Source organism: Cyclopterus lumpus, chromosome 11, assembly GCF_009769545.1.
Source record: "Cyclopterus lumpus isolate fCycLum1 chromosome 11, fCycLum1.pri, whole genome shotgun sequence".
In the NCBI taxonomy this organism is placed as follows: domain Eukaryota; kingdom Metazoa; phylum Chordata; class Actinopteri; order Perciformes; family Cyclopteridae; genus Cyclopterus; species Cyclopterus lumpus.
Genome location: NC_046976.1, coordinates 7,586,086 through 7,600,982, shown reverse-complemented (window position 1 = coordinate 7,600,982; position 14,897 = coordinate 7,586,086). Strand labels below are relative to the sequence as shown.

At 41.8% G+C, this 14,897-nt stretch overlaps 3 protein-coding genes across 5 annotated transcripts; 2 read left to right on the top strand and 1 right to left on the bottom strand.

The window, feature by feature from the left end:
- Window positions 1-478: 478 nt before the first annotated feature.
- On the bottom strand, window positions 479-5,009 carry prcc (proline rich mitotic checkpoint control factor). Its single transcript, XM_034544697.1, has 7 exons — window positions 3,971-5,009; window positions 3,830-3,880; window positions 2,743-3,288; window positions 2,436-2,528; window positions 2,160-2,306; window positions 1,765-1,830; window positions 479-1,212 (listed from the first exon to the last, which is right to left on the bottom strand). Exons 1-7 carry the CDS (start codon window positions 4,274-4,276, stop codon window positions 1,126-1,128), a joined length of 1,296 nt encoding a protein of 431 aa, XP_034400588.1. The 5' UTR covers window positions 4,277-5,009; the 3' UTR covers window positions 479-1,125.
- A 1,102-nt stretch (window positions 5,010-6,111) lies between these two features.
- LOC117738680 (hepatoma-derived growth factor-like) lies at window positions 6,112-11,523 on the top strand. The gene is made up of 6 exons (XM_034544698.1): window positions 6,112-6,594; window positions 8,019-8,095; window positions 8,505-8,643; window positions 9,186-9,341; window positions 9,448-9,636; window positions 9,803-11,523. The coding sequence occupies exons 1-6, from the start codon at window positions 6,508-6,510 to the stop codon at window positions 9,821-9,823; spliced, it is 669 nt and encodes a 222-aa protein (XP_034400589.1). The 5' UTR covers window positions 6,112-6,507; the 3' UTR covers window positions 9,824-11,523.
- Window positions 11,524-11,895: 372 nt separating this feature from the next.
- mrpl24 (mitochondrial ribosomal protein L24) lies at window positions 11,896-14,665 on the top strand. 3 transcript variants are annotated; one of them, XM_034545062.1, is made up of 6 exons: window positions 11,896-11,987; window positions 12,211-12,397; window positions 13,018-13,113; window positions 13,505-13,608; window positions 13,841-13,971; window positions 14,124-14,665. In XM_034545062.1, exons 2-6 carry the CDS (start codon window positions 12,215-12,217, stop codon window positions 14,258-14,260), a joined length of 651 nt encoding a protein of 216 aa, XP_034400953.1. In that variant the 5' UTR covers window positions 11,896-11,987; window positions 12,211-12,214; the 3' UTR covers window positions 14,261-14,665. The 3 variants fall into 3 exon arrangements, with proteins under 3 accessions (XP_034400953.1, XP_034400955.1, XP_034400954.1); XM_034545064.1 differs by having other exon boundaries at window positions 11,910-11,987; window positions 12,155-12,397; XM_034545063.1 differs by having other exon boundaries at window positions 11,925-11,987; window positions 12,246-12,397.
- The last annotated feature ends 232 nt before the right edge of the window (window positions 14,666-14,897 follow it).

The following is a 14,897-nucleotide window of genomic DNA, read 5'->3' as shown; positions in this document are numbered from 1 at the left end:
TATTCTCCAAGATTGGCATTATTTGTTTCACCACATTGAACAGTTCATAATTTCTCTTCACAAAAGTCTTCATCGTGTTTGAAACATTCTGTTTCACTGGCAGAGGACAGGCCACACATACTAATTTAAACAGTGTCTTCCTCTGACTGGACCTCTCACCTGCCTTAAAATAAAACAACATTAATGTGAGTGGCGTGAAGAGGCTAAATGTGTTGCCACAGTCACAATATTTTTTTTTTTAAAAAGACTTGTTTTAGGGATTAGGGAAAACTACTAAATCTCTTTAAGATGCATGCTGGATGCAGCCGGGTAAAACTGACAAAAGGTCCAGTTTTAGAGAACCAGCTGAGGTGAAATGCATGTTTGGTTCTCTGGCAAATGATGCAGGTATGCTCGTTCACAACTCTGCTGTGTTTTCAATGCAAGAACATGAGCTGAATTACAAATTAGAGATGAAATAACAGCGACAGACATGGGGAAACTTTACATCCTTACTTTAATGAGTCTTTGTGAGCAACTGCAGCATATGTATTCCAACATCTTTATTCGTTATTACAAAAATATGTAATGCGTCACATCTTTCTATCGCCTCCAGTCCATTTCTCATCAAAAGGCAACATTTTATGAACATTTGTGCGACTGCCAGAGAACCAAACCTGTGTTGTGGAGGTGTTTGTATTCATCACTAAACAGGAGAAGTTCGTAAATGTTTGCCGCATGAACAGGAAACGTACACTTCCAAAGGAAAAACATTTAAAATAGCCACTTGAGGGTCACAATATATCATCTCTGCCACTGACTGGCCAAAGGTGCCTTACAAACACGGTTGTATTGTCATTTGTAGATATAGAGCCTATATTTAATGTAAATTACTGGGAAAGGAAGGTTAACGACAGCGGCTGGATTTTCCGTACAAAAGTAACACCGTATGAAACAGTTGAGCAAAGGAACTACTGAATAATAACAATTTAACACAAATACAGGAGGGAAAAATCTGTATTACGGTGTGTATGGTTTCTCCCCAAACACCAGTTTTCCACAAGTGTGTGGGGAAATCTGGAAAAGCTCTATCCTACTTTCTGATGCAGGGTTTCCACGTGCCACCAAGAGTCCACAGTATGACATTTAGAAACCGTATTTGGCCTGTGTCTGCCGGCGGGTTAGCTTGTTATCTGCCCAGCTGTTCTTCAGCTCCAACTCGCGTTCCTTTGCCTGTGAAAAAAGAAAATTAAGTGAACCGGGTAGATATAAATATATGAATAAAGTCAGTTGAAGCCAAAGTAAGTACAGAGATAAATATGCTCTCTGAATATTAACCAGTTTGAATAAATCTTAACCTGTGCACTAGTCACAACTTTGAATGCATAGCCAAATACTTTCAATGTTTAACAGAAAGCGACAATCGAAGTAATGAGTAGTTTGGCAGCTATCTTGAGCTTGTTTTAATATCTAGTGTAGGCCCGTCTTTGTAGCCTCCTGTATGAACCACAGGTGTACAATAGCCTACACAATGCTTGAGTTGAATGTTTGCAGACATTTCATACACTCTTGGTATGTTGGTGCTCTCAGCCTGCTCTGTTTCACCTGCACAACCAACTGGAAAATGATGTATAAATTTCAAATGTTGCCAAGTCCGTCTAACTAGAATATATTCTGTTTGTGTTGAGCAACATCAATGAACTCTGAATCCCTTTTCCCCCTTGAAGCCTGCTTTGGTCTCAGAAGAACTTGGATGCAGCATTTCACGGACTGTGCAGCACTCACCTGGTGAATGAGATATGTTATCTGATGCTTGCGTCGCTGTTGTCCTGTAGGCTGTTCTTTATTTTTCTGAAGAAATGAAACAAAAAGGGAGAACAAAGTAGATGATGCATTAAGTTGAAAGGTGATGTAGTACACATGTTGTAGTACATGTTTCTCAGAGCAATCAGGATATTTTATGCTGTTTGACCCGCATAAAAGTTAGAGAAGTCCACATTATGTCTGTAGGATCAGGCAGTGAAACATGTTTTTAGGTCCCACCATGTCAAACATTGTATGGCTGGAGGGCTTTAGGCATTTCAAATCTCAATTTTTCCAAAAAGCAAAAAAACTGAACACACTCAACACAACAGCCAACCCCATCAGACCCCACAGTCAGAGAGATCCAGTCAGGTCACCTTGCTGAAGGACTGGCGGGTCTGCTTCTCCTCCGTCATGCTCTTGGTCATCCACTGCTGGTTGCCACTTAGCTGGTCGTCTCCTTTGATCTCCAGGAACTTGACCTCCTCTTTTCCCCTGTTCCGTTTCCCTTGCAGCCGCATGAACTACAACACAGGAGCAAATAGCTTACGTCAGTAAAACAACTGATGCAGCCCCAAGAATTAACTGAAGTATAAAGTATGGAGATGTAACACAAAAACAAATACAGATGAAAACAGCAGCAACAGTCTTACCGCTTCATCCTCAAACATGGCAGAGCTGCCAGGCTCTTCAGCTTCTGCCGATCCGGTTTCAGGATCTTGGAAGAATGGCTCATTATAGTATCCCTGTCAGGACAAGAGGAGAACATTTTCGCGGGATGTCACTTAAACTCTGGTTTATATTGCTTTAATGTCTATAGTTGATCACAGAACTGGTCTCATTTCTTGATTTGTTTCGGAGGGGGCGGGCTCTGGCCAGCCCTCAATCCCCCAATTAGAATCTAAAGCCATTTGGCTGGTGTGTATAAATAGTACACGGTACTTTATGGGTCATGATTACCTGAGGGAGAGCTTCGGGGCCTTCCATGGCCTGTTGATATGGAGGATATTGACCTCCCCATGGACCAGCTCCCTCATGGTTCCCTCCAAAATCGAGCGGGGCATCTGACTGACCCGGCTCATCTGCAGGGGCAAGAGCAAGAGGTTCTGCAGGGGCAAGTGCAAGAGGTTCTGCAGGGGCAAGTGCAAGAGGTTCTGCAGGGGCAAGTGCAAGAGGTTCCGCGGGGGCTCCTGGCTCAGGGTCTAAGCTTGGGACGACTGCAGGGAGAGGCTGGGAGCTCTCGCATAGAGAAAAGTAGTTCTGTGGAGTCATGTCCTCCTCTTTATCCTGGTCGTCGGTGGCTATTTGTCGAGCCAGCTGCAGGGCGGCTGACTTTGCCGCAGCTTTGATAGCAGAGGGAGATGAACTAGAACCGAGCAGACCCTGAGTGGGCTTTCCAGGCTTGGGTCCTTGGCGCTTGGTGAGTGTGTGAGGAACCAGGGATCTGGACATCGCCTTCACTGTCATGTTTCTGGGTTGTGGTAGAAGAGAGAAAAGGCCTGAACCCTGGAAGAGACAAGAATTGTGGATGAAACCGGGCAATGCAAGTTCATGGAAGGCCGGTCTCATCCTTGTAGTTTGATACTGTTTGTACACGACACAAAGGCATTAAATTATATATCCATGTCATTGGTTCCCTCCATTTCGGGTGTATTTTTAAGCCTCTTGACGAAGTGGAAATGTTGCGAAGAATATCAGAGACACAAAAGAGACAGAGTCAAATCTTAGCTGACTGGCCTACGTTAACGGCTCTGTCCAAAAAAATAAAAAAATAGTGTTCAGCGTTCAACACTGGGGATTTTTTTAGGTCACAGATAAGCTTTATCACGTGAAGGTCACGTATGAAAGCTGAATTATTCCTGTAGTATCTGTGATATAGAGATGACGTAGCATCTGTTGTTGGGTCTGAGATGAGCAAGCTTCTGTTTCAATGGGAATTCATTTAAAACGGGCTTGAGTGTTACTTAAACTGTTATCAATAAAAGTAACTGTGGTAAGAACAATAAAAAAAGAAATGCAACAACAGCATAGGGTGAGACATTCTTACCTGAGGTTGTACTTTCTTCTTTGCTGGTTCATCATCATCGTCAGAGTCTGACTGTAGACAAAAATAAAGAGATTAAGAATTACAGCCCACAGGAGCTACAACGTGTGTTAAGCAAACGGTTTGATACGACTCCACACTCACATCCCGTCTCTGGATCTGTGGTACAGTGATCTTGACAGGCTCTGTTCGCTTCCTCGGCTTAGGCAGACTAGAAAATAAGCCTCCTTTAGATGACTTCGGATCTACCGTCAGGTCATCGTTGGACGTGCTGTTCCCCGGTGAACGGAAAGCTTTAATCTCTTTTCTCGGTCCCCCGCTTCCTCCTGTCGATCTTGGCTTTTTAGGCGCAGGGAGCATCGAGAAGAGCCCTTTGCTCTGCGGTGCGGCAGAAGTCGAGGTTTCCTCCGAGTCACTCTCGTCACTGCTGCCATAGGCGACTAAAGACATGCTGGCAATATTAAAGAATAGAATAGTGCAGGAACTCTTGGTCGTGGATAACCACTCCCCCTGGGGTTGGTCTCAGGAAGCCGTACTCACACTTTCCGACGAACTAACTTCTATTAAAAAGGTACGATACTCTTCTATACATGTAACTATAAAGGTGCTGAAATAAGTCCCGGTGGAGCTGTGGTATGAAGAGCACACATCGGGTTGAAAGAGGGCCGCGCAGTGAGCTCACTCAACAACGCTAGCTAACGTTAGCTAGGCCACTGCAGCAGACGGTGTCAGCTAACTGGGCCTTTTCCGGCTGGGTCAAAGAAAATTCGTCTCAGATCTCTTACTGCACATAATATGACATCGGCTGAGGCAGCAGCTGTGGTTTACAGCACAAAAGCGGAGCTTTTTTGTTGTCCCTAGACTCCATCAAAACATTCGCCTCCATCATCCATGATTGAAGAAACGGCCACTGCGCAGCTCTCTGCGCAGCTTTCTTTTTCTTCTTCTTCTGTTTTTGTTAGTTGGTAAACAACTCCAGGACATTGACGCCCCCAAAGGACCGGGTGTGTATAACCACCAATGTACAGCAACAGTACAGAATCCATAAAACATGACAAATCCAAGTAATTCCAAGTAATATGTGATTTCTGTTGTGTCTTGTGACCGTTGCAATTTTTCTATGCTGCTGTCTTGGCCAGGCTTCCCTTGAAAATGAGGTCATTGTATCTCAACGGGACCGACCTGGTTAAATAAAGGCTAATAATAAAAAATTCAAAAACTTATTTTTGATTTCCCTCAACAGTTTCAAAAAACAAACAACAACATGGCCCCAGTCCTGGTCTGCAACTGAATTACCTTGTTTAGCTTGTATAATAAAATCAAAAACAGACTGATCTCTCCTTATTGTCTTCAGTGTTCAAACAAACAAATCAAGGTCGGCAAATAAATGGTTTTGAGTAGTGTGGAACAACTTGACGGGCCTGATGTCAACCCATCAAAAACCTTTAGGATTCAGGCCAGAGACTGCGAGCCAGGTTACATCGCCTAAACTCAGTGGCCAACCTCACTATCCCTGCAGCCATGTCCTACAAAATCTAACTCTCCCAAAATCAGAGGATTGAAGGATGTTAAAGTAGTATATTGATGGCCCTGGTTTTTAATTTAGGTGTCAATCGCCTTTTGGTCTAATGTTTTGGTTGAATTGAACCAGTTTTGTGGCTGTGGGTTGCTGCATGATAGATGATGTATGGTAATGCCACCTTAGTTGATAATGAAATTATCAGTATGTGCCGGTAATTTGGAGAAAGGCTCAGCAACTGTCTTATACTATAATTATTGAACATCTATTCGAAAATATGCACCACTAAAGCACACTATTAACTTACATGACAAGACACGAAGACCCCCTCTTAATTGGCAGTGAGGCCCTATCTCGAAGAGGGTCTTTGTTTCAAAATTGTATTTCAACACCTCATTTAGGTGTGTGCTTATGTTGCACATCTATACATGTAGGCTATGTGTTTAATGACATCACTACACAGCACATCTTTGCCCTGGTTGTATTACAGCATAGAAAAACTGTACACAATCCACAGAGATTGCTCACCTTGAGCCTCTGTACAAATTAATCCAGCCATGTAAATGGATCTGGTCCGTTTATTTTTGGTTGATTGAAGTAAATGCATTAAAATAATATATATTTGTATGTGAATTTATATCGCAGTCAAACAATCGTCCATCACATTTCTAGTTGAATATTTATTTTATTGATCGCTATTACAAAATGAGTGGCGTTATCTTTGTATATGAAGTGTATACCTTCAGCGTGCACGAGGGGCGCTCCTGTGCAGATTGGGGGCGCGTCTGCGGGCGGGTTTCAATTTCAAACCCAAACAGTCCGAGGGACGAGCCAGTGGATTGTAAGATAACGATAAAACCAAATCGTCCGCGCGTTTACTCGGAGTGTAACGCCATTTAAACACCGGACCGGTGTCGTTATCTCCAGCCGTGAGATAACAGAATCCGCGGAGAAAAGAAAAAAAATTCGCCGCCTCGTCTTCGCTCCAGTTTTCCGCGCCTGGTAGATATTTGGATGAGAAACCGACGCTGGGCTTGTTTTGCAGCAGGTGTGGATCAACCCAGACCCTGTGCCACAATACGACTCGCGCTACTCACCTGCGTTACTGTAGTTCAACTCCTATAAAGGTTATCTGACGTTGCAAGGCATCTCTGCAAGAACCATGCCGAGGTCCAACAGGCAACGGGAATACAAGCCCGGAGATCTTGTGTTTGCTAAAATGAAGGGGTATCCACAGTGGCCTGCGAGGGTAAGCACCCGACGTTATCTGCCTGGTTTCCATCTCACGGTTCAGTATTAACCCCGGTGCTTCTGACCGCCTGCGCTCACCACTTGTTTACCTGCAGGGCCTAACGGTAGTTAACGTTAGCTACCATGAGTTAGCCTAGCGCGGTGTCGCGTAAGCTAACATTGCCCAGCACCCACACTGCGAGCCACACGCCGCCATCGTTAGTTAGCTAGCTGCAGACGTTTGAGTGAGTCATCGGCCAGACGCCTCGTTACCTCGCTCGACCAACTCGTTAAACGTGTATGTTGCTGCCTTCTTCTCGCGCGCCGCTGTCGTGTCCCGGGGCCTCGTGATGCTAGCATTGGGGTAACTACGAGCTATCCCTTAGAAAGAGCCTTTGGGTGACGTTAACAGAAGGTCGGCTACAAGTTAACGATCATGACACGCTACAAGCACACGTCTGTCCGGTAGCAAACGTGGTCGCAACGTTGTGCTTTCTTAGGACACTAATGCGGAATCCACGTTGTGACTTAGCAGAGTTGCATCAGAGCTAAATAAGTTGTTTTCCTTAACTGTTGCATTACAAACTACACGTGGCTACTTGTGTCGCCATATGCTTTGATACTTTGTAAACATGACCGCCTGCTCACAATTACTGCGACAACTGAGTTAAGAATGTCCTCCTTTACGGTAACATTAGTTTCAAGACCAGTGTTGTAAGACCACAATGTAATGTCTACCAGGTCCATAAACGGACCAACATGTCAGTCAATGTTTATTATTATTATTATTATTATTATTATTCAGCATGACAGACAATGTGAACTTTTAAGTTCTCACAGCTTTTTAAATACATGTATGCATATGACTTGACTAAATAAGAAAAACAATACTTAGAGCTCACTTAATGCACATGAATAGTTAAGTTCATGTCAGTATTGATATGTTCCTCTTCCCTCCCTTTTCTCTCAGTCTTATCAGCCATGCCCCTTGTCAGCAGGCCACAGGTCGTGCCCCACCTATCCCGGTTCAATGGCCCTATCTGGGACATCCTGTGCCTGTTTGGCGGTGCTCTTTTAAAAACACAAATACATAGTGGCAGAGTGGATGAGCCAAACAGTGCATCGCAAGGATGTCGAACACGAAATGCAAAATATGTTCTGGTTAAATCTCAAACGTCATTATTTTCTGCTCTTTCTTTTAGTCTGTGTAAATGATGTAGTTATTGTATTTCAAATGTAGCTTTTAAACTTGTAACGGTGTTATGAATGCTAATGACCGTCATCAGCTTGACATTGATGCAGCGGTCCTGTGTTTGTCAAGTCGATTTTCAAATCTACCTTAGGCTTCGTGTTCTTCATTAGAATTTTCCCGAAGAGTTGCGTTGCTTTTTAATTTTTTTCCATCAGCCTCTGGTCTCAATAAGCTGTGTTCTTAATTCACAGATTGATGAGTTACCTGAAGGAGCCGTGAAGTCCCCCTCCAACAAGTACCAGGTGTTCTTTTTTGGGACACATGAGACGTGAGTAATGTGTATCAATGCTGTCGGTCTAAATGTTGGCAAAGAGATTAATAAATGAAAACGAACATCCTTATTTCTTCTAGAACTAGTTGTATCTGTTTTCTATTTAGTAGCATTACAATAATCATGTAATGCAATTTTTTTTTTTTTAAACAACAACAAAATAACTATCAGTCAGTTCTCAAAATATATTTACAGATTAATTTCTGTTGATTAAGTAATAATTGGCTAATCATTTATCACAAACACTATAGGAATTTAGTAGAATGTGTTATTTATCCAAATGTTAAAAAGGCCACAGCTACTTATATGGTATAACACCATCTCTGCCTTTTACACATTTGGAATTGATGTGCTTCAGTGGATTGGTGTACACATTTAGAAGACTAGTTGTATTTGACCTCCACAGGGCATTCCTAGGGTCCAAGGATCTGTGCCCATATGATGAAAATAAGGAGAAGTTTGGAAAAGCTAACAAGAGGAAAGGCTTTGCTGAGGGACTCTGGGAGATTGAGAAGAACCCCACAGTCACACATGAAGGCTACGAGGTGTGTGTATTTCATGTGTGTTTTATGATACTGTGAGTAATCTACATTTGGTTTGTGCTCCCCATGAAATATCAAATTTAGGTAATTGTTTTTGCTGTAATTGAAGAAAGCCAAAAGTGGCAGCAGATCAGATTTTGGCAAACTCACTGCCTCTTCACACACTTGTTGGGCCATGAGGGTGAAACTATAAAGGGTCAAAGCAAGGACACCTGCTGGATATTCACTGGAAAGAGATGACCTCAAGGTGCAAGCACAGAGATGCAAACGAAGACAATAGATATTAAGAAGCAACACAAGTCATGCTTGGAGTGTGATAACATTTTCTTGTTGGCCAGAAAGCACAACACCTGTAGTCAATGCAAAACGTTTCCATATTATTCCTGTCTGTAAGAAACAAAATACACGCCATGCTTTACCCCCCATTGAAGAACGGAAGAACTGCACTGTTTGCTAATTCAAGACATTGAGAATTAGTTGTCGGCTCTTGTGGGTCCAACTCCACCTTTGACTGTTTCCTTTAAACTTTAAATCTCGGCCTGTAGACATCGAAGAAGGACAAAGCGCCAGGAGAAGAGGACACAGGAAGTTTGGAGAAAGCAGATGCCGAGGGCAGCAGCGATGAGGATGAAGGGGCCCTCGTCATCGACGAGAAGAATGATAGGGGCGGAGCTAAACGAAAAGCGGAGGAGTCCACAGCGGTGAGCTTTGAGTCCGTCAATTATACACAGTTTAAGTTGAGAGCTTCACATTCGGTTCATAGTTGAGCTTTCTCTGTTTCTGACTTTTCGGCAAACCTTTTGTCAGGCATCACCCAAGCGGCCGAAGGATACAGAGGCAGAAGGGGATCTTAAAGTAGACCGCAACAAGTCTAATGCTGAAGCCAAGCTCAACGATGTGGCTGAACCCAAGGCAACGGCTCCCTCCTCCCAGAGCGAGTCGAAAGCAGAGGGCCAGGAAAAGGCTACAGCGGGAGGCCAGCTAAAAGCAGATAAGGTGAGACACGGCAACATCAGGACTTGATGTGGGCTTGAAGGGCCATTATGGTGTAAATATTCTACAATATATAAGTATAGATACTTAAGGACCATGCAAAAGATATGTTTATGTTCCATGTCAGAAACACTAAATGTATTAATTTCTCTCATTGTTCTCCCTGCAGCCGGTGACAGACAGTGCTTAACATCAACTCTCAGAAGAAAACCAAGAACCGTTGATGCTTTTCTCTGGAATTTAAGCACCAACATATTTACCAGCTGGATGTCAGATTTCAGCAGTTTAATTAATAGAATAATTTTAAAAACCTTTTGTTTGTATTGAGAGACAAACAAATCCTCATTTGCCATTTTTGGGGTATCATATATCCCAAAAACCAAAAGTTTGCTAATCTGATTTCAAACAATTGAACTGAGCACTTTAAGGCTCATTTATAAATGGGATTTTGGTGTGTATATATTTTTTATTTCTAAGTGCAATTACATAATTACAAAGACTGAAGGCTAGGTGTCAAAAACATTGTTCAGTTTAGCGGGAATAAACACTGAAATATATACAAAATAAAAATGGAGACCATTTAAACCATAAAAAAGATAAAAACTCCCATCTGATGGTTTTAAAACGTAGATAGTGTACAGGAATAAGAACACATTTTCACCCATGCTCTCAGCTTTAGTTCATAAAATTAATGTATTACTTCTGATTTGTTTCACCTAGCTTTTCAGTGTCATCGTAAATCACATATTCAGTCATTGGAAACATGATGAGTTGCACTTTCAGAATTTGTTTTCCCCCTGCCATTGTCGAGTTCACTGTAGGATGTTTTTATGCAGGTTTTGTTGCTTTGGTGTCGTGAATGCTTCATGTGACCAAATTTCCGTCATTCATTTCACCAGGTTGGATATTTAAAGCCCATTTGAGAAGAGCTATTGTAGGATGAAAACCTGTTTGAACCCTTCTGTAACTGTCTTCAGCTAATGATTGTTGAAAGCAGAAAGACATTCCTGAATGTGGTCGTGTCGGCGCTCAACACGTTGGTGGAGCTGTGGCGTTGGTCGGGGGTAAAAATTATCTGTTGACACCGTTTCTGGAGAAATTACATGGCAAAACTGGCAAATCTCAATTTCAAGCTCTTTTCAGCTCACGCTGCATTCAGTAATTGGTTGTACCAAATAGGTTACTTCTTCAAATGTATTTCTGACATTGTCAATGCAAACATATAATCTGTACAATTTTGTGATTTTTGGAAGGAATTAAAATGAGAAGACGACAGAGAGAACCATCTGTACAACTTTGTTTTCTTAACTTTTGGTTTCCAACCATCATAACTGGAATATGAGTGTTTTACTTCAATGGTCTTATTATTTTGGGCTGTGAAACAAAGTTGTGATGTTCTGAAGATGTGTTTTATTTCAACATTTGTTTAGACAACATGTTCAAAATGTGGTGTTTGTTATTTTCCACTATTGGTAATTTTGAAGGTTCAAGTGTTTTTTGTAATGCTCGGCCTGCTCACTGTGTTACTTGGATGTCGTTGTCATCGCTTTAGATTTTCTTCCTGTATTTGACAACATGAGCGGGTGGGTGACCAACTTGTAGACTTGAGGGAAATCTCAACCGTTACCTCAATTTAGTGAAAATGACCCTGGCTGCTGTGCCTAAACCGGCTTCTCCCCTCCTAAAAAAATATCACTGATCTCTAACAACACAATGGTCAAAGTGGCCCACTCATGTCTGGACTTCCAGGGGTATGATTTGGCATCAAGGTGTAATTCTTGGTTAAGCTTTATCATTTATTTTGAGAAGCTGTCATTCATCTTAATCTGCTGCTTAGTTTACTGTTGTAGTTGCCAGTCCATTTAATAAACATGTTGATTACAAAAAGAACATGTGTTTTGTCTTGTTTATATGCAGTAAATCCTTGATAATTGTAGATTATCCCTTTCTCTTTATAGAAATATAAAACAAATTCTGTACCATTAAACTTGTGAAAACTGAGCCAAAACAATTGTAAAATACTGCAATATCTTCAAATAATTCCAATTCCAGAACAATAATTGTCTTCTTGGTAAGTGAGATCTTACAGAACTGCAATTTATTTCAAATAGCCATATTATATAATTTTGACTAAGTGATATGCAGACTTCCAACAAAGTAAACTGAAATTTACATCTAGAGTACAGTGAAGGGTAACTTGCTCTCACAGTAATTTCTGTCCAACAGCAGATACATTATTTGCGCATGCGTACAGTCATGTCTTACCCTCCTGTCCACTAGGAGGCGCTACCTGCTAATGGCAGTGTTGGTCAGAGCTCCTCGGCTGCTACATGTGACATTGACATCAACAGAGGGTAATATCTTTCTGCAAGTTATGATACTTTACTCCTTTTTGTTGTTGTTGTTGTAACAGCGTTTTGACAAGATAGCTAGCAGTCTTATTTAATATTTTAGTGCGTATTGTAACACAACGTTAGCGAGAGCTTGTCCGAAAGCTAACGTTAGCATAGCTTGTGTGCAGAGTCGTGACGTGAAGGGAGACTGATGCACTGACTTTGAATAAGTGGCCCCCTGCAGCACAATGAGGCTGACCGCTCTCCTGTCGATGGCAGCCCGGGTGGTTGTGCCCAAAGATTACCGCTTCGGCACCAACAGGCCGTGGACAGCGGCCGCTAAGAGGCTGAATCCTGCGGGGAAGAAGAGGAGGAAGGTGTTTGTGGAGCCGCTAGCAGCAGAGGACTGGTCTGTGCTCAAAGGGGACATGGTGAGCAGCCACAGTCAAGTCTCACGTCTTTTATTAGCAATTTGTCAGTTGAAAGTCCTTGTAAGTAAATATCCAAAGGCCTGCCAGATCAAAACTTAAGACTTTAATGTGTTTGTCTTTTATATTTGATGTCTCAAGATGATAAGTTTCATTTTAAGTTCAGTGCAGATCAAAGTATTAAGTTGAGACGTATGCGGCTTTTTTTGGAAAGTCTATAGTCTACAGGTCTGGGAACTTTCGTAAGTCAGACCCATGAAAACAGGACAGGACACAAGTTGCAATGCACAATCAGTGTTTAAACACAAGTACAACGCCTTACCTTAGTGTTTTGTTTTTTAGGAAGCTACGAGCCACAACAATAAATCACATCTTACTTAACTCTTTGAAAGGAACCATTTTGTTCTGAAGAGTGAGCACAAAACGTAATTTCCGAGCTCACACTTGTTTATGTACATTCACTTTTAAATTTAGAGAGAATTGTCATAAATAATTCATGGAGATTACTCCAATAAAATAGACGCTAACATTATTTGACCAAACTTGGATTGACATTGGAACAGGTAATAAGAGAACGTTTGTACCACATCGACTTAAGCATCTTCTTTTCATTCGGTTCTCAGGTCCAGATTCTCACAGGGAAGGACCAAGGGAAGCAAGGAAAAGTGATACAAGTCTTCCGACACAGAAACTGGGTTATGCTGGAGGGTCTGAACACAGTAAGAAACTACAGTAATCTGTTTCCCAGACAAATGTAATTAGAAGCTAATTCAGTGCATCAAGTTATGATTGGCGGAGCCTTTGAGACGATAAAAAGTTGTCACTTGCAGTTTTCTCTACACAGAATTCTTAGGCTTCAGTGTGCATTTAAATCATTTTGGATACAGAGATGACCTGTCAAGTTTCCCCAGAAATTAACAGTAAAGTTTTCAAGTTAGTTCCCATTGTAGCATTGTCACACACTGCATATTTATTATTTCGCTCCACCAGATGGAGGCAGATGTCTAGTAGAACTTCAGGCTTAAACAAGCTGACAAAGTGGCCCATGAGAAGTCATTTGGCCACTACCTGTTTGGTTTTGAGAGTTGTAACTGTTGTTTTCTGCCTTAGCATCACAGGTATATTGGAAAAACTCAGGATTACCGAGGGACGTACATTGCCACTGAGGCTCCCATCCTGCTCCGCGATGTTGCACTCATTGACCCCTCGGACAGGTACAGTAAACCTTGCTGATTTAAGATTGTGGCTATGCATGTTCACACGCACCTCAGGACTTTAACAGCAAAATGAGCTGTAATACTTTTTCTATACAATTTTGAATCTGCCCATCTTCAAACTGCTTTCACGATATACAAAAATAGTCCAGTGTTCCTTACTGTAGATGAATAGGAAATTATCTTTGGTTTCACAACCGATTTAATTATGACACTGATACTGATCTTACAGGAAGCCCACTAATGTGCAGTGGAAATTCACAGAGGAGGGGGATAGAGTCAGAGTGTCGCTCAGGACTGGTCGAATCATCCCGAAACCTGTTATGGAGCGACGAGATGGCATTGTTCCACAGCAGTGGAAAGGTGAGCGTATGTGTATGCGTATGAGGGTATCTTTTGAAATGTGTCATCCAACTAAACATCTAAAATCCCTCTAAGGCAGAGTGCTCAGATTCTAACCTTTTTAATTCTTATGCTTCTTAAGATGTCTGCATTTTTGCTTTCTGCTATTACAGATGGTCCGAAAGACACCAGTCCAGAAGACACTCTTGAAAAAACGTATGTGCCGTCTCTAAAAACCCTGGAGGAGGATGTGATGGAGAAAATGGGCATCCAGGAGAACAGAAGGAACAAACGGTCCTACTGGTACTGACCAGAGAAATCAGAGACACTCTGGGCCCCATTGTCCTCCCCAGTTTTCACAAGGACTCTGAAAGTCACCATGTTTTGGTATGGAGTCGAGCAGAATGAAATGTTAAAAAAAGACTGACAACAACTTGAATAAGGCACATGGATGGTAAAATATTGGTGTATCATACATATTATTGAGGAAATGACAGCTTTGTAAACATTTGAGGAGGTGAAACGGACATGCCACTTAAATTTTTCCTGATTAGTTTAAATTTGTCTCTGCTAAGAGCAGTATCAGAGTTTGAATTCACGTCCTCTTGTTGTAATTGTGAATAAATGTTGCACGTAATCTAATAGCTTTTATTCTGCTGTATACTGGAGGTTCACTTATAACAGTTTTCAATTAAATTAAATAAGAAATTCCAAACTTAAGTGTTTGGCTCTGATTTATCAGCATCCACATGCAGTCATTTGGGAAAATAAAATGTAGCTATCTGTCCCCCAGCAGTCGAATACGAAGATATTTACCGAGCAGGAATGAAACATTATTAATGAGATGAGAAGCTGTCGAGAAAGCTTGTTTTCGAGCCATTATCAGTAGAACAGCAGTAGCTTCTGCCCTGGAGAGAATATATCACTGGACACTGGCACTGGATTTA